We start from the raw sequence: 24,739 nt of genomic DNA, 5'->3' as shown, positions 1-24,739 counted from the left end.
GCCTGATAATCTTACACTCAGTCTAACTGTTAACCTTCCATTCCGTCAGAATAGATGTGAGTCATCTTATTCTATGTGCAACATCAGCACACCTGACCTCTCACGTCACGTGAAACTGCCAGGGTACTAGCTTTCATATAACTTAAAATAACTATTTTTTTAAGTACGAAGAACTAGATACTTCTTATAAAATATATTGATTTTGGATCAAACCCACTCAAAGTATGTTACATCCGGTACACACAATCAGTAAGAAATAATTAATGAAAATGTTTAAAAACATATGTTTGTACACAGAAGATCATTTCTACAGCAATTGAGAAAAGGTTTGCATATACTTCAGTTAGCATATTCTGGTGCATAAGTTTACAATGCATATACTTTAGCAGCTTTACAAAATGGCGGAAAAAACCTAGAAAATAATTTGAACAACAAATTGAGCAAGAAACCTAACAAGTCATCTACAAGAATGTGAGCCAACTCTTTGCGGTGTATCTCCATCCTATGACCTCCATGACTCCAGCCGCCCTACTCAAACCCATTAACCATTGAAAAGGCATGTTTCCAATTCCGCCTGTTGTCTGATTTCAGCCAATCACAAAGTATTAAGTCTTCTTTTTAGGAGGAGCTTTGGAACCACTTCTCGGAGGGGTCTTTGGGCTTGATTTGGGCGACTGCTTGCGAGATGATCCAGCTGATTTCTTTCCTTTTTTGGGTTCGGGTGTTGGTTCGGGCTCTGGTGGGGCTCTCGGATCTCTCTTCACGGTCTGCTGACCTGAAAGACCAATGAATCTAATAGTCCATATGTAAACAGTTCATAGACCAACAGTTTATTGATCAATAGTTTATAGGTCAATAGTTCATAGGCCAATAGTTCGTAGGTCAATAGTTTATAGGTCAATAGTTTATAGGTCAATAGTTCATAGGCATTTTGACTATCATAGAGTGTTTCTAGTGACAAGCAGAGGTTTGAGTAGTAATAGCGAGTCACTTACTACTACTTATGGGAGATCTCACCGTGCCATAGTTTAGATGAAATAGTGTTCCCACACCCGGTAACAATTATTCGATCTCAAATTTTGTATAACCAATGTTTACTATAATATGAGTAATATACTATTTTTCATGTTCGTCTGTCTGTCTGTCTGAAGCCAAGCTAAGAGTGTTAAGAAAAAGATTGCCAATCAAACTTGGGGCCTCAGATTCAAAGTCAAGCATATTATCACTACAACACTCGGCTATCATACCACTTCAATTGATAATCGTACTGTTTACTCATGACAATCTCTCACAGTGCACGAGACTGGCAAGCGCACGAGTACACATAAACTGGTCAACTGCCATGCTAGATTGTTTCAAGTCTTTGCTTTGGGTTTTAAATTAAAATATGCTTTTTGTAAAAGAACAAAATAGATTTATTTTATTCATTTGTGTATACAGTCCAACGGTGCCATACAAAGTTAGTCTGCTTTGAAATGTTATTTGGCAAGTCAAAACCATTGTATGTTGGAGCACATCTCATAACTTAACTGTAAATACAACATTATAGCAAGTGTTTTATATGAAATTATTGATAAGCAAAACAACAATCAATAAAAAGACTTGTTAATTGATAACTTATTGAAGTCTAAACTAACTTGGCTGGTATATTGTTATTATTGTTATTGTTGTTATACTTTTCAAAGGTTTAATTTTATATATTACAAAACTGTAGAAATAGATGTCTCAGATAGCTACTCAAATTCTATGCCTTAATTTTAGCCTGACAGGGAAGTTTTTGCATTTGCAATAAGATAGCCTGTAGGTGGGTGTTTAAGGGGCTGGTTCTCAGGAACCAGAAGGCTTTTGAAACCAAATATTTTCAGCAACCTGGTGAAGACACGAAGCACATGCGAGTGAATTTTGGATGAAATCAGCAAAAATATGTGGAAACAGTGTTTAGAAGACTAACAGACAGACACAATGTCAAAGTAGGATTTATTAATAAGGTACATGTCAAAAAATCGATATGTCAAGGAGATCATAAGCCAAGGTTTTCTGTGCAAGTATTATGCGACTCCTAACATGATACTTGTAACATTTAGAGAATTCGTAATTTGATGAATAAAACAAAGATAATTAAAATACATTGATTGCAAGTCGGATGCTGAAGTGACCAAAATGAACAACAGCTGAGCCTCAATTACCTTGAGTCTTCTAGCAGCTTCTGATTATACAAAGAGACGGAACCATAGACATAGGCAGAACAAAATAGATATAGACAAAACCATATACAGAACCATAGACATAGACAGAACCATAGACAGAACTATAGGAATAGAAAGAACTATAGACATAACCAGAACCATATACCGTATGTATAGATAGAACCATTGACAGAAACACTAAACCATAGACTAAATGATAAACATAGAAGTAATTATAGACATAGACGGAACCATCAGCATCGACAGAACCATAAACAAAACCACACACAGAACCATAGACATCTACAAAATCATAGACACAGACAGAACCATAGACATACACAAAACCCTAGACAGAACCATAAACCTTACCATCTGTATTCACTGATGCTTTCTTCTGAAGTTTGTCAAGCTTTTTGGGCCATGAAAATATCTTGTTATCTGATGCATTTACATCTTCAATAGCAGGCAGCTTGAAAATCTGCTCTGGCAAGCCTAAAATTATACATACAGCGCCTATATGTATATGCAGAATGGCGCAGAATTATATAAAGACAAACACATTAATACATTAAACACAACTTTTAGTAGAGATGTGCCAATTTTGAATACAAAAGCAGATCTGATCTTTACAAAAAAACTGACCCAAACCAGACACTGATGCAAATTTTTTTGTGTTTTATGACTTGTTTCTTTTATCAAAAAAAATATAAACTGATTGTTACCTATTTTTACATCGGTATTTACAAAAAATAAATACATGAATTCAATTCAATGCACAGGTTTACTAAATATGAGTAGTACACCTCACTACTAGTTAGTGATTGATTGCAATGATTTACATTATTTTATGGCAATTACAGCGTGTATTATTCAAATCTTGACTAAAACAACAAAAATTGCAAAATTTATTAGTCAAATTGCTCAAATATGCACTAAAGTTATTTGCCAGCATCGCAGTTTTGATGACAAAAATTTGCAATTTATTCCACTTGTTAGTGTGATAGGCTAAAATGCCGTTACCAATAACAGACCTGTACAAGTACCTGAAATTTGGGATTCATTAAAGATCAAATCGAATCCAAACACTTAATCCCTTCCTTGGTGTCTATACTGATAGAATATTTTTAATTTGTGTCTCAAAGCATGTATGATTTTTCTTGGCATAACCATAGACATAGACAGAACCATAGACAGACTGATAGACATAGAAGTAACCATAGACATAGATGGAACCATCGGCATCGAAAGAACCATAGACAAAACCATACACAGAACCATAGACAAAACCATAGACACATACGGAATCATAGATTTACTATTGGCAACAGCTGCAAACCTTGCACTACTCTAACACCGGATATTTTTTCTAACATAAAAATTAGTGGTTGATCTTTCAGAATTTCCAAATCGTTAGTATGGATGCACGACAAAAAATTAAAGACAACGCTTATTGTGAACACCTGTTCATACCTGTCATCAGATTGTCGCTGACGTCTATTTTGTGAAGGCCAGACATCTTCCATATGTCCTTCGGAAGTTCAACAAGATCATTGCCCTTAGCATCTAAATTTTCAATTCTGTAAGAAGGTGGAAATATGTTATAAATGGAGTAGCACTTTGGCTGTCCTAAAAAACTTGTGTAATCATAAACTCACCTTTCAAGATCCGACTAACATTCGTTATATTTCTTATAATAATTTTTTTTCAAATCTTACATTAAAGATGAACTTGTACAAAATATTTAGTCAAGTTTAACAAAAAGTATCATTATTTTTCTATCATTTGCGATGAGGTGATCTTACTGCTACTTTTCAAGATTAAAATCGAGAGACAAAGATTAAAATTAAGACCCTCAGATGAACAATACGTGTGAAATGGCGTCAATAGTTGTTATCATTGCTATAGTTGAAATCGGATATTGTTTTGAAGTTGCAGTGTTACACATCGCTATTCTCTTTGCAACTATAAATATCATAATCACACTTTTGCTTGAGCTGAGGGTTTTAATCGATATCAAATTTAGTCGATTTTAATCTTGAAACATCCTGGCAATCAGATCTCCTCAAAACATAAAAAACGATCACAAATGATCAACACAGGACTCATTAATTTAGAATGCAAAACTTTAGCCTCAGTACTAGTCAATATAATTAAATACGGGCCGTCGGCAGAAAGAAAGCATTAGTCCTTAGTATTATCTGTGTTCATTTATAAATTGTTCTAAACATCAGCAAAGAGAATGAAAAGAGGATAACACTCAAAAGTAGGATGTAATTTCTCACTAACCTAGCACAGTTGAACTAAGGGTGATTATAACAAATAGAGCCAGTAGAATTCACGATAAGCTGAGAGTAATAATATTGCATAACTACATCTATATACATGTATATATTTCTCAAAGTATGTGGATCTGTGTGTCATTCTGGCTATAGCTATTAAAATCTTGGAATAAAGAAACCGCACCAAAGAAGATTTGATCTCTGACCCTACCATTCACCAGTCCAACACCCTATTGGATAGGGTGTTGGACCCTATTGGATAGGGTCCAACACCCTATCCAATAGGGTGTTGGACCTTATTGGATAGGGTGCAACACCCTATCCAATAGGTCACAGAGAATGAGTTGTTAGCATGCCGATATAAGTTCCTATATGAGAGCACATACCTGCGACTTTGCATACCATGGACAGTGATTGCATAAGTAAGTGATTATCATTGGTTAGCTTACTAAAATTTTCCATTGGCATTCTGCCTGGCGAATAGCAAGTGGCAAGCAACTCTCATTAATTCTCATTGTTTATAAGCTGATTTTTAATACTCAGGCAACGCAGGGTAGCACGGCTATCTATATATAAATGTCAAAGTCCATCATTCAGTCTGTCCAGCTACAGCTATTAAAATTTAGGAATGAAAGATCTGCTTTGAGCTGGATTTGATCTCAAAACCTTTTTATCACCAGGTGATAACCTAACCAATTAAGCTACGCAAGTTACGATGGATTCATTAGGTGATACGAGTCATTGTCTCAGTTAAAATACACATAGCGCTCTGCGTTACGCAACGTCACTAAATTTTGCTATCATGGCTCTGATGAGTAAGTTTAGCAGACGGATAGTAGCTTACTCAAATGATTCATTGACAATGTGCCGGGCTAATGACAAGTGGCAGGCAACTACAGTACCTGCAACTGTTTATAAGCTGTTTTTAATACCCGTGCAATGCCGGGCATTTGGCTAGCAGAATATAAAAGTGAAATTTGTAGAAAGTAATTGAAGAGTACATGTAAGTAAACTAATTCTCAAAAACACCTAGCGTAGATCTACTCACAAAGCAAGGAACGTTCAGTACAAATGTTCACCTGTAAAGAACTGTTATGTCATCAGGCAGCTTCATCATGACATTGTCAGCGATGTACAGGTTTCTGACAGAGGCAAGTGTGTCTATTTGGTCATTTGGCAAAGCAGTGATGTTATTGCTCATGACGTCGAGTGTAACAAGTTTGTTGCACCTTCCAAAGTTAGCTGGGAGACCTTGTAACTGGTTGTTGGAGATGAGCAACTCCTCGAGGTCTTTGCATGTGAACAGACTCTGCAGACATGAGAAGATAAATCTCAAATATTGAATTTACCTATCTCTATATAAGTGGCACCGGAGTAACCCAGGATAAAGCTTGTGTATATGTATTCAATAGAATAGCAGTTAGGGTAATAGCTCAGTTTTTCATCATTCGCAAACAGCAAGCTTCCGCATGGCGGCTTTGGTATAAACAACGTGTGAGATATTGATAGTGACTGGGTAAGATTGATTTTCCTTACAGAATTTTAATAAAGATGAACTTGCACAAAATTGTAGAAGATTTTATCAGAAAGTATTGGTATTTTTCTATCATTTGTGATCGTTTTTGAGGTTTGAGGTGATCTGACTGCCAGGAAGTCAACAAAACTTGATCATGGTTAAAACGCTCCGATCAAGCGAAAATTCGATTATGATGTCTACAGTTGCAAAGTGACCAACAGAATAGCGACCAATAACTCTGCAACTTGAATGCAATAATTGATTATCAACTATCAACTATTATCAAGATATAAACTATAGCAATGATAGCGACTAGTAACATCATTTCACACGTATGTTTCCTCTGAGCATCTTTAACCTAGTTGCTATCGTTGTTAACATTAACATCGATTATTGTGTTAACATTAATGACTTGCTTAATGACGGCTCGCAGTTACGATGACGTGTTAAAAATTGTGAAAATTGTCAAGAATATGCATAAGGCAGTTAATTAAAAAACATGCAGTAGACGCTCCTATATCAGCATATCTCCTATAACTTAAATTCTAAATAACATGAAGTTTTTGCTTTGTACTACGTAAAGAATTCTATATAACGTAAAGTGTTCGAGTCAGTCTCAAATTCGATTTGATTAAGGAGAATCTCTTAGTTAGCCTGAAAAAATATCACTTTCTCTTGTTACACTTTGAAGAGAAAAAATGTCATATAAGGCTCTCTATCGTATATACAAGCACCCTTGCAATATAGTTCATCGCTAGAGAATATCAGGTGTGTCGACAAAGCACAGAAAAAAAGTAGCTGCGCAATAGTTATAAAATACTTCCACAGATCAATCTATTGGTGCAGACGTTGGAGTATCGATATACCAAACTCATTGTCACATGTTCTAGTGTAGCTGAAGGTACTTTTGTATCCTTGAACCCTGGCACTGGATAGACTGCCAGTCAGACAGGCAGCGCTCCTAATACGTATCGTAAAGTTACGGTATATTTTTGTTTTGCTTTATTTTGGACATATAAAATATTTTGCGAAATCTTTTTTTGCAGAATAAAATTACTGTCTAAAAAAAATAAAAGGAACTGATGTTGATTGAATGTGTATTCTCCCCTCAACTTATTATAAAAACACTGTATTCGTGAACCATAAGCCGAGTTAAATTAATAAAAAGTAAAAAGAAACCTGTCGATACAAACCATTAATACTGCAGTTACTGTACAGTCCTCCAATTAAAATAAGGGGACCAAGTTTTTCCTTTTTTGTGGCTAAAGGAGTAAGTTTGAGAAGATCTTAGATTGGATTAGGCGATTTACATGTATTTTATTGTTCGTATAACGTAAAGTTACTTTAATGTAAACGTTCTCGGATTGTATTATTTACGCTGTATGAGCGTCTTACTGCATGTTTAAACTATCGTAGGTAAAAATTTGATTTTAGCTTTTCTCTCTAGTAAAGAGAAAAGCAGCATTCACCTCTGGCAGCACAAGCAGACTGTTGTGAGAGACGTTGAGATACTGAAGATTCCGGAAGTCTCCAATGTCATCTGGTAGTTCACTCAGTTGATTCTCTGAAACATTCAGCCTCCTCATGGCACGTAGCTTCGTCAAGCCGGGAGGAAGTGATGTCAGTTGGTTGCGAGAAAGATCTAGGTCGTGTAGCAACTTTAGTTTGAGCATGGTTCCAGGCAGCTGTAATGATATGCATTCAGAAATTTGTAAGTTAAATCGTCAAAATTACTATCAGAGTTAATACAATAAATAAAGTTTAGTAAAAGATACTCAAATTTTAGATTTGATAAGCACATTTTACATAAATAAGAAAAAATGAGTTGAAATAAAAAAATATTTGTTAAAAATATTATTGAGTTGAAGCTATTTCAAAAACCTTATTTAAATAACACAAGAACACAATCTAAAATGTATAGCTTTAAAATGCCTGAAATAAACTACGGTAAAGAGAATTATTTTCTCACATATAGAAGACAACTCCAAGATAATTAATGGTATCTCACCTCAGTCAGTTGCATAGCTGACATGTTTAGCACCTCCATCCTGAATAGATCTTCTGTTATCACTTTATGTAGCTTGTAGAACTGATTGCCTGCCACATCAAGTTCCCGTACTTGTTTTGGCACTGTGAGGTCACTGACTGGGTTTCCAGATAATCGAAAGATCTGCATAAGGACATTTAGAAATCATCTCACCAAATAAGACGCGTGGGCTGCACTCCGTGACCAAAAAATTAATTTTTTTTATAAATATGCGTTGGTTTGAAAATATTTGTTAACTAAACAAACCAGTTTGTGTCAGTAGAAGAGTTGGACACAGAAACAGCCTCATATATGTGAATAATAGATAAACTCCCAAGTATATGAATAAATGCCCTATTATTCATCTTTAAAATATGTTTGTAATATAAAACTATTATTTAATGTTATTAGGTTGTAATGGTTGCTAACATTGCTTTTGGTGTTTTTTGTTACGCAGTGTAAATATATGCTAGTTTGTTAGCTTATAAAATCTCTAGAACACTCATAAATAGATTAAGCACAGTGAGACAACTCCTGCGTGAGTGGTTGGTGCATTTACTAGAAAGATTGACATAAAATAAATCTGAAGGAACACAATTGATAAAAATACTTTTGCATGTGACAGTTACTGCACCTCCTCTGAGTATTGAATGTGACAGTTACTGCAATTAATTTAGATGTTGGAATCTTGTGCATCCACACCATTCAATGTTGGTATAAAACTCATGTTTGTTTTCTAAAAGTATCAGTTTTTATAAAAGCACAATGTCAATAAGCTTTCTGAAAGGAATCTGTTTTATAGATGTAGCAAAAATTTTTACGCATTTTTGTATGTAAAAATTACAGCATAAGAAATTGTGAACTTTTCAAGGCTATCTATGTAGGCATAAAAGCATGATCACTTATAATGACACAGTAGTAAAACTTCACGCAATGTTTGTCTACCTATCAGCATTCAGCTCAGCAAGCTAGAACCCCTATCAAACTGTGTCACTCATTAGGAGTTGTGTTACCATGATGACACATTCATGTACAGCTTTGTCAGCAATTGTGTCAAGTAGCACGCCCACAAGCAGTTCAAGCAATCTCAAATAAAGTTGCACATGTCAGCATCTGAAGATGTGTCAGCACTCTAGCAATCTAAAGCTAGCTAGTTAGCATAACTACCACACCACCATACAAACTTGTAGGCACGTCAGCAGACCTACCTGCAGTTGTGTCAATACGGTAGCGAAGACTTTGGCTATCATTCCTATCTGATTGTGAGAAATGTCAATGTGCTCAACTGTCCTGAATTTGCGCAGATCAGTTGGTAACTCCGTGAGCTTGTTGTGGCCAATGATGAAGTGAGTGAGGAGTTGTCCTATTCCGATGTTATCTGGTATTGTGACTAGTTGGTTGTGAGAGAGGTCTATATGCTTCAGTGTAGCCAGCTCACCTGTCATGTTAGACATGAATGCTTATGAATAACATTGAACTGATGCATTCTGTAAGATCTCCATTTTATGTAAAAGTTAAAATTAGTTCACATAAATTTTTATTATTTATAATTAATTGTTTATAATTAATAAGTAATTATATTATTGTTTATTATTATTATTATTATTATTGTTATAAGCAATCTCAGTGAAACTGCACGGATACACGTGCTTCATGAAGTTCCATCAATTAAGTACTAGAACTCTGTCATTTCGATGCACTGTGAGAGATCATCAGGTGTAATAACTAACTGCACAAGTATTCTGGAATGTGGCCAGGCTGTCAATTGGCACAGGTGGTAGAGAGCTGGTCTACCAAGCCAAAAGTTGTGAGTTTGTACCCAGTTAAAAACAATCTTTTTTTATCCTCTAAGCATGGTTTCAGACAAATGGAACACGGCTCTGATTATAGTAAATATTTTGTAATCGTCTACTAATTCTTTCGTAATATTGCAAATGAAATTTTATTTAGTAAAATTTAGATTAGGCTTTGCAAATTAAAATGCTTCAACAAGGGAGCTGAATGTCTAAATGAAACCTGTATCTGATGTGAAACCAACCAAAGACACAGACTAAATTTTAATTTTCAAAGTGACTCGTCCTGTCTAGATGCATATGATTAAGTAAATGTTAAAATACAAAAAAATATTATGGTTATTTCTTTTCATGTTTTTTTTTTTTAAATTAATATTACGTTTTTTTTTCATTTTGATGTATTATCTCATTATAACGCCGTCAACTCGCACGCACAACTCACACGCTCACTTGCATGCACACACGCCTACACAGATTATGTAGCAAAATAGTAATTCATAATTTTTATTTAGCATTATATGAGTAACTGGTCTTATAGTAGGAATGTATTATGTGAACACAACTAGTATAGTACTCTTTATTACTAATATATCATACCTAACAACACAACTAGTGTAGTACACCATATTATTGATATATCATACCTAACAACACAACTAGTGTAGTACACCATATTATTGATATATCATACCTAACAACACAACTAGTGTAGTACCCCATATTATTGATATATCATACCTAACAACACAACTAGTGTAGTACACCATATTATTGATATATCATACCTAACAACACAACTAGTGTAGTACACCATATTATTGATATATCATACCTAACAACACAACTAGTGTAGTACCCCATATTATTCATATATCATACCAAACAACACAACTAGTGTAGTACACCATATTATTGATATATCATACCTAACAACACAACTAGTGTAGTACCCCATATTATTGATATATCATACCTAACAACACAACTAGTGTAGTACTCTATATAATTAATATATCATACCAAACAACACAACTAGTGTAGTACACCATATTATTGATATATCATACCTAACAACACAACTAGTGTAGTACCCCATATTATTGATATATCATACCTAACAACACAACTAGTGTAGTACTCTATATTATTAATATATCATACCAAACAACACAACTAGTGTAGTACACCATATTATTCATATATCATACCTAACAAGGGTGGGATGAGCTCAATCTCATTGTTGCCAGCTTTTAGCGTCCTAAGAGAGACCATTCTGTGAATATCATCAGGTAGAACTGTTAGATGATTGGATGAAATATCTAGGTACTCGCACCTTTTCAATGACTCTACGCCTGAAAAATTATAACTGCACATAAACTCTTAAATCTGACACATTAGAGCACCAACTTCATTTCAATATACGTATTAAAATGTTAAGCTGCTTTCGTTGGCAAAAACAACAGATATTTTTGAAAAACACTGAAATTTTATGACAACTACAAGAAAAAATCAGAAACTAGAAAGATTGTAGGTAGTTTCGAGCTCAAATGTACAAATAGACTAACTTGAATCATTACTATTAGCTGAGCTTCAGATAAAAAACAGGCTGACAGAAACTATCTTTTATTACTATTATCGTAAATCTTATTAACCTTGTATAGAGGTCAGCTGATTGCTGCCTAGCTTAAGAGTTTCTAAAGACTTCATGTCATTGAAGTTTGGAGGAAGGGAACACAGTCTATTTTCAGACAAGTTTAGGATCTTCAACAGTCGGAGAGTAGAAAACTTCTCTGGCAATTCTTCTACATTGTTCTGCTCAGCGTGAAATTCCACGAGACACCTACCTAGAATAGAGAACAGGATTTATTTGCAACATACATTAAACTTTACATCGATGTGAAAGAGAATTCACAACATAGAAAGAGATGAGGAAAAAGGCTATGTTAAACAAAAAGTACTGTAAAATGATTACAATAAGAAATGGAAATATAGATGAGCTGGAACAAATTAAAAACAAAATATGCAAAATGGCTATGATATAAGAACAATGGTGAAAATGCCTAACGTTATGATGTAAGGAGCTTTTTATTTAAGCCAATTTATTATGTATAATAACACAGCTATTATATTTCAAGCAACTACTAATCTTCTGATTTAGTAGAATCAGTTGATCTGATCTGGGAAATTCAAGAGCTGATTATCACGTATTCAATTCAAAAAGTAAAAAGTTACTTTGAAGGTCAAATCGAAGCTTTACAAATACAGTGGAACCTTGGTTTTTGAACGACTCGCAGTTAGAACAAATCGGAGTCCAAACAAAAAATTCGAGAAATTCTTGCTTCGTAGTTCGAACAAAAATCGGAGTTCGAACGCCGGTACGACGCGTGAGTGCGTACGTGAGGGTGGGATGCTGAGCGGCGTACGGGTGTAGATCGCTCTCTCCGTGACCAACTGTTGTAGCATTGTCCGAGATTAAACAAATGTGTAGCAAATGGGCCGAGTTACAGAATTTCCTCAAACTCCACCACCCCGATAAAGCTGCAGCCACCAGAGTCATCAATGACTTTAACGACACTATCATGAACCACTTCCGAAAAGTGCTAAAAAGAAGGCAGAAGCAAGTGTCATTGGATAGATATTTTAAGAGAAAAGAACATCCTGTAGCCGAGTAAAAAATCCTATTCATAATTCTTTTCTTTATCCTTTTTTTATTTTTACACGTTCATGTTAGCGTAATCTTTCGTATGGAAGATTACGACAACGCGAATGTACGATTAGCCTGGGTTACATTTATGTTATTTGTGTCTTTGCCATTTTGCTTAACATTTTCTGAGATATACATTGCTTTTTATGTGTTGGTCAGCATTGTAATGTGCAATTTCATGCATAAAATAATGTATAAAATACTAAAAAGGTAAACATTCAGGGTGTTGGAACGGATTAAAACGTATATTTATTAATTCTAATGGGAAAACCTGTTTCGGATCTCAAACAACTCGGTTTTCGACCAACCTTCTGGAACGGATTGTGTTCGAGAACCGAGGTTCCACTGTAGCTCATAATATTCCTACAGTAAGACAAAACCATTTGTGTAACAAAGCTATGAAAATAATCTGTAAGTTATCTATATACCATAAAGTAGCTGTCAAAGATTGTTATCTGAAATCAAGAAAAAATCAAGCTAGATGGTGAAACAGCTGCAGTTCATGATAAAAAATAACAGATTTTCCATATTGGCTGCATCAACTTATTTTAATGAAAACAAGACAAAAAAAGCAGCATTTTATGAAAAATAAATACAAACCACTTGCTAAATTGACAAAATTCTCATCTAACAAATGATTTAAAACTGCATGCTAAGTTAATCCTATCTTTTCCTTCAGTAGGCAGACTGCACATTTTCTCTTGATAATTGGCTACAATATTAGCCATAATGTATTTTATCCCATTTTCTGACATGTTCTGCCAGACTTTTTTAGATGGTTAACATTAGACTCTGTTGAACAAGAGCCAAGTAAGGGCTCTAACCCTGACTAAATAACAAACAGGAAGAACGACTCACTCAGTTTACAAAAGTCCTCAGGGATTATTCCAATGTCGTTATGTGATATGTTGACGTACTCGAGAAAGTTCAGATCGCCTATTGATACAGGCAATTCTTGAAACTGATTGTGTGCAATGTCAAGGTGAGTTAAACACTGAAGATTCCCAAATCCTTCCGGAAGTGTCTGCAGCTGATTTCTAGCCAGCCAAAGTTTGTTCAAATGCACCTCCTTGACCTGTAAACATGCAAACATCAGGCATAACGATGTAGCTTGGTGAAATAAGCTATGGCTTATTTTAACAAACATCAAAATAATAGTTTTAAATTTTTTGTATCAGCATGTGTATATTTCATTTTTTCAAGGTATAAATTTTTGTTTAAAATGAAATTTCACAAAATTTTATTAGATTTTATCACAAAAATATCGGTATATATTTATCATTTGCAATTATTTAGCAATCAATAGCTTTTAATGTTTGAATCTTTTAATATCTCCCTCTTGGAGAAGAGATTGAAAAATGCTGGGATGTAAGAACAACTGTAATCCCAGTAGTCATTGGAGCACTGGGCACAATAACACCGGCGCATAAAATGTGGCTTGCTCAAATACCAACAGCAATCAACTCAGGTGAGTTGCAGAAAAGTGCGCTACTGGGAACAGCTAAGATCTTGAGGCGAGTGCTCAAACTCCCAGGTCTCTGGTAGGAGACCCGAGTTAGAGCAGAAACTACCACTCATGCGGGTTAACCGGGGTGAGGAAACAATTTTATATATACATATATATATATGTATACAATTGTATATATATAGTACTTTGCAGATGTATATATCTGACTGCTAAAATGTTTCAAGATTAAAATCGACAAAACGTGATCATGGGTAAAATGCTCAGATCAAGAAAAAATGCGATTATGACACCTGTAGTTGCGAAGAAGCCGACCGAATCAAGAACGTGCTCTTGATTCGGTATTACGATTCAAGAATTCTCGAGTCAAGATACATTCAATTCTCGAACGTATTCTCAACTTTCGACTACAATCAATAGCCTTACGCTAATTATTGCATAATGCTGAAACTCAACGTGATAATTAGCTGTAAGTGCAACAGGAAATCGATATTAGTCCTCAGTAATAAAAAAGTGCTGAGTCATTAATTACCTGGAGTCAACCTTCAGTACCTGACGGTTGATTCCGGGTGAGATTCAGTTACTGACAGATTTTATCATAAGAAAGCATTTCTTTTACCTGCATAATCATAGACTAGAGCCCCAAATACTGCTACAATACAAGAGATGATTACTTCTAATCTGGCTCTTCACAACATTCAGCTAAACAGAGAAACTCATTAGCAAAATCGCAGAAAAATACAGGGATATACTATCTAGAAATGAAGTTTTGAGTTGAAAGCAGGTTTTGACAACTCTAAAAACTTGAAACTGCATGCGAATTAATAATTAAAATGCTGACATCTATGCATTCACTCCTGTTTATTAATACTAGAGCAATATTGACTTGCATTCAAGTTGTTATTGCAGAAGGTAAACACCCAAAGTTCGGAATTATTACTTATATGGGTTGTATTAAATAAAACAAGAGTTAATAACTAACCTTTTTGGTGAGAGCCACCTTTGGCAGCTCTTTGATGGCATTATCACTTGCATCTACTTCAACAGGTATTTTATAAATAGTCTTTGGGAGTGTCTTAAGCAAGTTATTCTGCACATAGACATATCGGAGTGTCTTTGACTCTCCGATCTTGGGTGGCAACTTGCGAACTTTATTCCCAGATGCTTTGAAAGTTTTAAGGGCTGCAGCCTTGTGTACAGTTTTTGGTAAAGCCTGTTGGTGTGAGAAAAAAATGTTCATGGCAGCAAATCGACCAATAGAATTAAAATGTAGTTTTTCTCTGTTGGCTAAGGCTTATAAGGAGTTGTCTCATCATACAAATTATTATAACAAGACCAGACAACTCTTTGTAAAGTTACCAATGTGAGTTGCACTAAATGCAGCACATCATGTAGCCATGGTTACTGCTAGCTGAACTAATAGAAAAAAGCAAAATACAAATGCTACGCATGGTGAAAGCAACTCCTAGCAAAACATGGAAATAGCCTTTGTTACTATATACGTATATGTCATTAGATATGGTGCAAATGACTAGTTCAAAGTAATAAGTAGGCCAAGCACCTATAGTCACTGGTTCTCAATCTATTGTCACATAATCAGACTTATTTCTTCAGTAGGCTGATAAATAAATTGAAAATAAGCTTTTGATAATCTGAAGGCCAAATTTGCAATATTTTTTAGTCAGCTACAAACTGCAAACCTATGCTATGCCTATTTCATGCAAAAAGTCAAAAAGCATAGTTAACCGTAGTAACTAAGACAGACTTACTAGTGCGGGTCCGAATAGTTGGTTGAAATGATAAGAGAAGACTAAAGAGCAGATAACTCCAAAGACATCATTCCACATGTGTTTGAATCCCACCAACTACAGGCTTAGGTTAACATTTTACCAACTTATATATTCATACAACAGAAAACGCCGCAAAGACCGTCTATAATTAAGAAGACTAACATCGATCAATCGCTGCCAGCAGCAATATTAAGTCTCATACAGCAAGACACGACCAGCAGGTGCCCTCTATTGTATATATTGATCAGAGTCTGCAATCAGCAGGTTTAGCGGACTAAGTGACTAGCGCAATAACAAAAGACACCGACAGATTATGAATTGGTGCATTGACCAGACTAAATAAATATAAACTCACTCGCATTAAATATTATGATTAGAGAGACTGAAGAATATCCCGTGTGGTTTACTGAGAGACGCAATACTACGGCTGAAATTAATTTTATTTTACTTCTCTCTAAACTCTGTGCAGTGCTTAGCTTGCAGACATAGATAATTTTTCTCATTTAATAATAGAAACTGCATGGATGAAAAAGACGATCAAGGCATTCAAAAATTTTATACTTTCTTTGATAAAAGTTAATCAAAAGTACAATATTTTATATCAAAAACTATATTTCAAAGAATTTAGGATCAGTCTCACTCTTAAAGAAGTGGTGACCATTAGATTAGTTTCACTACCAGATAGCCTGTCAACTAGTTTTTGCGCAGCAAAATATCAACAACTTAGAAAAAAGATAACCACGCAGAGCTTTTGATGCTATTGGAGTGTCTTATTTCAATCCATCAAATAAGGGTTCATCAGTAAATTAGGTAGAAGGTACGAGGTGTTGCTAACGTGTGGTCAGGTTGCAGCACAAATCAAAAACATTGGCCAAATGACTTACTATTTAGTATAGAGAATATACATAAAGGTAAGTCAGACACTTGACTTACACCTACATTGACCTTATTTAAATGAATTTTCCATTTTGTAAAAGTTTACCTACTTGCATTAACTATTCTGAATTTTAAGTTTTAATAAAAAGTTGACAGTTGAAACTCAATTAAAATCACTTATACCTTCAATAAAGCTACTTTAATGGGCTTTCATTTATTTAGGAATAATTTTATGGCAACTAATATGTTAATTTCTATTGATTTAGAAATATTTCTGTACCCTTAGTTTATGGAAATACTGATGAACACCAGCCAAGTTTTGGTTCAATTAGTGCAGACTACAAAAGGAATTTAAGCTTGTTTGCAAAACCGAATAGTGCTTGTAGTACAATTCATATACTAGCTGTCTTAATCACCGCATGTGCAGATGAAACTAAAAATCTATCATATATATATCACTACTAGCCGAATGCCGTATTTGCATGAGTATCAAAAAACAGCTTATAAAAGTGGCGGGTAATGCGGTTGCCATTGGCAAGCTAGTTTGAGTAAGCTAGTATCGGTGTTGCTAAATTTACTAATAAGAGCGGTGAGAGCAAGCTTTAGTGACATTGCGCGTAATGCAGAGCCGTTATGCGTATTTTAGCCTAGATAGTGACTCATACTGCCCAAGAATTTGTTGCATCCCATGTAACCGAATGGGTTAGCTTCTTGACTTGTGAATGAGAGGTTCCAAGATTAAATCTTGTGTGATACAGTTTTTTTGCTAGAAATCAATCGCTATAGCTGGACAGACAACAACAAACTTTGGGATATATATATAGATTGAGGTATTCCAAGTGCCAGTTACCAACTTTTCAAATTTAAAAGCAGAGCATATCTTGAGTTCAGATACAAGTATATGTTACCAAAAGAACTTCTTTTGCCGCCTGTATCTGTATTGTTCATGTTTAGTTTAGCTGATTAATAACTGACATATAAACAATAACTTCTCTAGTTTAAGACTATACTACAGTCGACCCCCTGCTTCTTTGGTTTCACTTCTCCAGATGTTCAATTATACGGATGATTGTCTGATGCGGCGTGTCAGTCCTGCCAGCTTCCCGCCAGAGTATTGTACCGCAATTTTCGTTTGTTATCAAAACTGTTATTAATAATATACTGTACCCTATTGTAGGTATAACCATATTTTACTCCCTCATGTATACTGTATATGTATATTGTACCATATTTCATGTGTTATTATTACTGTTATTAATATTATACTGTGTCCTATTGTAGGTATAACCATATTTTACTCTCTCATGTATACTGTATATGTATATTGTACCATATTTCATTTGTTATTATTACTGTTATTAATATTATATTGTACCCTATTGCAGATATAAACATATTTCACTCTCTAATATATACTGTATCTTTAATCTACTGTGCAGTACTCAATTCTCAAGATCAAACATTTTCAATATCCAGAAATAGTGTAGCCTGTCTTAATCTGAACAAGCAAGGATTGTCTATAGCATATTTTTATTGTATCTTACTTTAATGTATTTCCCATAATTCCTTTACTCTGGGTACCGAGCGCATACTAACTGTACAGCTGTCCTATTCCGCAGTGCTACGAAAGTCTCGCCAATCTCATTTTTAGAAACAAACCTTCGCTTTCTAGTTCTTCCTCTTACCGATAGCTTTTTTACTTAAAAACACTTTGCCAGTCCATCTGTAAGGCACATACCTTGAGCTGGTTCTCCGATATGTCAAGGTCCTCTAAGAACTTCAGCTTGCAGACGCCAGGTGGTACTTTCTTGAGAAGGTTTCCACTCACATTTATTCTGACCATTTGTTCACACCCAGATATTTCTGGTGGAATCTTCTTGATGAAATTGTTGTCGCAGATCAGCTCTACAATTTTGTCTCTCAATTCCTCATTCTTCACAACATGCTCTGGAATAACCTAAAATATAACAGGAATAATTTGAGGGCAACTGTGGTTCAGAGGTTACTGCACTGGTATACAACTAGCAGGTCAGTAGTTCAAGTCACAGAAGGACCATTGGTGGTGTTAGGAAGGCCATCCAGCCACAATTGCTCCTGTGCCAACTCTCATTAACAAATAGTCACAATATATTCTGTATCACAGTATACCATTTTCAGTTGCAACCCCTAAATGACCTCCAAAGGGTAAAAGCTGAAAGAAGAAGATAATTTATGCCGCAAGTTAACCTAATTTCAGTTTTTCTGTTCAACACCTAGTATATGTATACAATATTTTTTATTTTCATCATCGACCTTGCTGTCCAAAAAAAGTGAAAAAAAATCGACGTAAATTGACATTGAAGGTGTGCGCTACCCTTAACATAACATAAAAGTACCCTTACCGTACACCATAAACCACGTATAAGTAACAGAAACAAAAGGAGATAAGCTGTCGATACAAACAGATAATACTACAGTTAGTGTAAAATCTTTAAATTGAGCAGTTAAGTTTAGTTTTTCCTATTTGAAGGGCCAAAGGGGTGAGTTTTTGATGATCTTGGAACGGATGAGGCAATTTACGTTTATTTTACGTTTCGTATAACATAAACCCTGTAGATAACGTAAACATACTCGTAACAGACTATTGACAATGTAGGAGCTTCTACAGTACCTAACAGCAGGTAGAACAAAATTTTAAAAATTAAAATATTACATATTTAAGTTTAGTGGTGAATTTAGAAAATATGTCATACTATCAATTTATTATACCTGAAACTATATAACTTAGACGCTACTGTCATGTAAAGTTGCAAACTATCCTAAACATGAGAGCTTCTTCACGCTATTTGATGATATACAGAATTTAAAAGCATTTGCTACAGTAATTTCTCCAATAGCAGAAATATGAACAATTACAAAATGAATAACTTGCAGTTGATCATTTGAATCAAACTCGTCTAGGAACTCGACTACTTGTCCTTTTAGTGACTGTTTTCTTTAGATTAGGTTGATGAATAGAACCAGTCACGCCACACACTTTAATTAAAAATACAAGGTTTCTAGACTTCATTTACAACTTCATTGCAATTTGATATTTTGTTTAAAAGACGTGACCCAGCACTGAGGACGCTAAATAGATTTGCCCTGTATACTGAAAGAGCACGCAACAAAGAACAGAACACTCTCAGCAGCTCTAATACTACAGAAAGACCATATAATACTGTCTTTTACTATATAGAGCAGCACAAGGCAAACAGCTTTCACTACAACAATCTGATGCCATAGGTAACAGATGTAAAATCACCCGTTTATTGAGCCTGCGAGTTTGTTTATGTTAATGAAATTGGTGAGTAACTTTGAAATTTCAACTCGCCTATTATGAATATTGTGTGCAAACACAATGAATATTGTGAAGTAGTGAAGTAATTGGTTGAATTATTTTAATTCGTTTGAAGTAATTTATGGCTACTCTTCAGTGACAACACAGTTTTAATTTATTATTTATTTTAATTTATTACTGTACCTCTATTTCCTTAGGCTAATAAATGAAGTCAAATTCAAAGAAAGTCAAACGTTCATTATTGCTACAAGTAGCCTAGTTGTTTAGTGTGGTTTGTGAAATTGTAAGGAAAGCAGGTAAATCAAAGAGCCAAGTGGTGTCAATTGGCCAATTGGTGAAGGTGTTAAAGGGTCAGATTAGTAAGCCAAATGTCATGAAATCGTATCCTACACAAAGCAACCCTTAGACCAATCTGTGACTTTTGACAAACTTTACTATAATAAGGGTCATTTGTTGGTCATTTTATAATAAGGGTCTTTTATTGGCAACTATTAATGGTAAACAAATCATAGGTTATAAATTAATGGATTGCCCATAAACTCCGAAGGCATTTCTCTCAAGAGGTTTAATATCACAAAGCACATGGTAATAGCACCTAATGTAAATTCACAGTAACTAGGTTGAAAAAAATCTCTGGGAAAAACAATTTAGAAAGCTGTGTAAACTTGCTTTCTCTTCATGGTTTATTCTCACTTTAGCAAAAGAGGTTTTTAGCGAGTTGGTAGTAAAAAAATTAACACTAAATTGCCTATAAGTGTCAGTAATCTATTCACGCTTTTAAGCCAAGTTGAAGCTAGTATTAGTACAGTCAACCTAAGTGTTGAAAATATATGAAATTAGTCCTGAAGTTGTAACTCACATCTCACGAAACGTGATAAAAATTTGTACTTCCCAGAGTTTCATAGATTTTTATTAGAAAACCGCAAGAATTTGCCTTGCATTATGGGTAACAGTGTGTTTGCAGTAACGATAGAAGACCCGCTGTCTATTTCCAGCTCTGCCACCACCTGTTGAGTCATGCCAACATGGTATACAAAAATGCCAAAGATATCAATACAATTGGGGCACACACTCAAACTGTATGTAAATTTCATGAGTTATTGAAGGAAAGTAAAAACAACATTAGGTGTCCTGACCAGCTGTTTGCTTTGACATTTTGATACTAATAGAAGATTTAAAACCGTGCAGACTCTGACCTTGAATGAGGCAGTGGTGAAATTGAAAACCAACTTTTTTCCTTCAATTTTTTTCAATTCAGGATCAAGTCGAACTCCATTGAAGAAAACAAACTTCTTCATGAACTTAGGAAGAGAGACCAGACGACTGCCGGGGCCCATAGGAGGAGGCGGGTCCTCCTTCTTGCCTCTTGCAGACGGCATACTGGTTGTGCTTTTTCTTCCTTTTTCTACAGGCAAAAATGTGACGTCTAACTTTTTGGAGTTATACTACCACAATATTATCTTAGGATTTTAAGTATTCTTGGTAGATTGACCAAGGATTTATAATGAGTTGATTGAAGACGTTTAACACAAACTAAGGGGAGACGAACCCGTGTTACTGCAATGGAGCACTAACTATCTAAAGGACACACTAATTTCACATGAATGATGACACAACCTACTACAACCTAATCAAATAGCTTGACAAATCAAGCCACACTAACTACCACTTACCAGCCTATTAGCAGCTACTTTCTAAAAAAACTGCATGACCACAGGCTATCACAGAAGAGCTTATGCTTGAAAGTTACTTTAAACTTAATACCTTCAAAATAGGCTTCGTTGATATAACAAACTCCAGAGCATACAAACTTACTATAACTAGAAATAGCATATATACTCACCAGCCGAGTCTGTCACAGCTGATGCGCTACCCACAGAGGGCGCTCTTGAAACTGTCATGGTGATGCACCTCAAAAGGAACTAAATGCACTCGACACCAATTTCTTACAGAACAAGTTCTAAGTCAAGCCAATAACTACCACTACACCGCAAATCCACTTCGCTGGGTATATTGCCACCTCCGTTTACCTACCCAAGCCAAGTGAATGGCCCATGACCTGGACGATTCAGAATGTTTGTTGGTGCACATGGCAACCACTTTTTAGTACAACCTTCTATTATCTACTTAAGGGGAGACACATTCAATGGCAGCCACTATCAAATATTGATGAGCTCATTATATGGAACGCCAATCGAATAAACAACGACTGATTGAGAGGAGCACGTTTGTTGCTAGGCTTGCCTATTGACAGTTTCAGCGTGTCATTGTTGCCTCTACCAGGTATTGTAATAACACTTCATTTCTTTACAGCTTAATATTGACATCTGTAAAAACAATGTTATTCCATCCTAGTTAGGATCTTGTAAGAATACCTAAACATATCGCTCTTACCTCTGACACTACCTACATAGTATTAGCAACCTTTAAAAGACTGTCAGTTGAGCCTAACATTTTCACAAAGGGATAGCTGTTTGAAGTATAATAGAAGTAACTTACGGTGATATGCGGTCTGCAAACTACATTGATGCAATGAAAATTAACTGCACTTCATTTACACTCCACCAAACTGCACATTACTAAATACTGACCATCGGCATAAGGTTAGTTTGAGTGTTGCTAGGCAACAAGCCATGTGCTTGCTGTTTGCTCACAAAGTAAACAAAGGGCCTCTATATTGCGAGCGGCTATCTTTTCATTACGTCCACAAGCTTTACTTTAAGCATTACGAATGCTTCCAAGCGCACATTTTAGAAGCTATTCACTATCGATTACGATTTTCTATAAGATGGCAAAACAGATCTTAGCTTACATAGTAGGGACCTAGACTTTGGTCTTTCACCATTTTATGTACCTATAATTTGAGGCTAATTACCTGTTTTAACTTTATTTTAGTTCGACTTTTACCTGTTTTAGTAATAGGCCTATTTGAGTGTTGCATAAAAGTAGCGCAACATCTTGCGTATTGAAGCCTGTATGTAAACAAAATAAAATGTAAATTTTTTCAATCATTTCTTTGAAAACATTGAAGACTGCAAAAATATCGCATGCAAATTGGCAATATTTGTTGGCTGCACTGAGACAGCATAGGAGCTGCGTTAAGGGGGCAGCATAGACAGGCAGCATAGGAGCTGCGTTAAGGGGTCAACATAGACAGGCAGCATAGGAGACAGCATAAAAGCTGCATTAAGGAGGCATCTATAAAGAACTGCACATTTGATCCCATAATCTGATCAATAGGAATAGACAAATAAAGATGACAAATTCTTTGCATAGAATGTTGCAGTTGCTGATAATTGTGTTCTGCTTGATTCATACTGCTACCAGGCATATGTTTAACAGCTGCTGTTAAAGATTTCAATAATTATATTTTACCATAAGATTTCTTTCAAGCTCCTTCTGTCTATGGATTGCAAACTAACAAGACGAGCAAATCGTCTGCGAGGCCGAAGCCATACACATAACATACACACTCATTAGAATGTGCAGTACCAATAGGTACGTCTTTCAAAACCCAGCTGGTATTAGTATAACACTATCATAACATACCACAGCAGTCAGCCAATGTCTGACAGTGTTATTGTATTTTATGTATTGTGAAAATGTTATTTTATAACTACACTTCTACAGCACCATGAAGTATTTCACATTCTCACATTGTGCAGGCTTTTGCAATTTCTATGAACACATTGTAAGCAAGGAACTGACAGCTATTATATAACAATTAGGCAACCAGCTGTGACACAAAAAAGAAAGTATTGTAGCTATTTAAATAGCTTTCCTTGTGCGTATATCTAGCGGGGAAGAAATGAGGGTTGATAACAATGTGTACACAACTCCATATCATGTTGACTTCCTGAAATTGCTTTTTTATCCTTCTAATCCTATATAACTTGTAAAACCCTACCAATGCTTTGTAACAGCTTATGCAAGGGTTAACAATTTTCATTATACCTGTAAGGGGTGGATAGCTTTATGTGAAATCTGACAGCATTTATTCTATCAACGCTCCTAAAGGTGAGAAGAACAAGATGGCTGAAGATAAGACATCTGAAGATGAGTTTGCTAATTAATAAATGTTCATGTTAACATAAGTGGGGGAGAGCTGATAGCATCCAATAACCAACCTGACAGCAGAAGCTCTGAACTGATGCATAGAAATATTCGATCGAGATTGCAACATGATTTTCACCAAACCATTCTTTATTTTAGTTTAAAATGCTAGATAGCTAAAAATCACTTAACAGAAAAAGGTAAATCTACACAAACTGGACCAACCTCTTTAAAACAAAAACAGTTTTCCATTCATCAGAGCTTCAAACTAATCGTTTGCGTCTTTCAAATCATTTTTCTCTCATATACGCAGTAAATCTAGACAGTTGTGGCGCTAAACTTCATCAAATTAGACCTACTAAAATATGACATAGTGTACCTACAGCAGGCATTGAAAGCGTATTGGTAAGCTGTAGAATTAGAGCTTCATAATCCAGTGCCAGATGGCAGCCGAAGAAAAGCTTTCGATGTCAGAAGTGTGGTTCATACGGGCACTACCAAAAATCGCGTCTGATTGAACAACTTATTAGCCAATGCAATAGTTATTTGTTTTTTCACAAACAATTGGGTCATGGCGATTAAAGACACAACAAATGGAATCATTTGATAAAAAATCACCGTCATTTCAGCTGTTTTCTATGTTCGGTAATGTTCGGTATGTTTATAACGACAGAAGCACACAGTTGACCCTTGACTTAGATTTGCGATGTAGGGAAGTTGATGCCCGCT

General features: G+C 35.3%; 1 protein-coding gene across 1 annotated transcript; it reads right to left on the bottom strand.

Annotated features, from left to right (window-relative positions):
- Positions 1–293: 293 nt before the first annotated feature.
- On the bottom strand, positions 294–22,547 carry LOC137408330 (leucine-rich repeat protein lrrA-like). The gene is made up of 14 exons (XM_068094821.1): positions 22,457–22,547; positions 21,154–21,362; positions 18,377–18,595; positions 14,955–15,185; positions 13,366–13,582; positions 11,456–11,647; positions 11,012–11,155; positions 9,219–9,448; positions 7,993–8,154; positions 7,454–7,669; positions 5,548–5,777; positions 3,660–3,766; positions 2,559–2,681; positions 294–775 (listed from the first exon to the last, which is right to left on the bottom strand). The coding sequence occupies exons 2-14, from the start codon at positions 21,334–21,336 to the stop codon at positions 606–608; spliced, it is 2,424 nt and encodes an 807-aa protein (XP_067950922.1). The 5' UTR covers positions 21,337–21,362; positions 22,457–22,547; the 3' UTR covers positions 294–605.
- Positions 22,548–24,739: the final 2,192 nt, after the last annotated feature.

This window comes from Watersipora subatra, chromosome 11, assembly GCF_963576615.1.
Source record: "Watersipora subatra chromosome 11, tzWatSuba1.1, whole genome shotgun sequence".
Lineage (NCBI taxonomy): Eukaryota > Metazoa > Bryozoa > Gymnolaemata > Cheilostomatida > Watersiporidae > Watersipora > Watersipora subatra.
Note: the sequence above shows the minus strand (reverse complement) of the source record. Positions and strands in the feature narration are given on the sequence as shown.

Coding starts and splice junctions, on each gene's coding strand:
- LOC137408330 (XM_068094821.1), bottom strand. CDS start 21,336: ATGCCGTCTGCAAGAGGCAAGAAGGAGGACCCGCCTCCTCCTATGGGC. Junction 5,778..7,453: donor GTCTGCTTGTGCTGCCAGAG/GTGAATGCTGCT, acceptor TCATGTCTGCAG/AGTCTGTTCACATGCAAAGA. Junction 2,682..3,659: donor CAGCGACAATCTGATGACAG/GTATGAACAGGT, acceptor GTATAATTTTAG/GCTTGCCAGAGCAGATTTTC.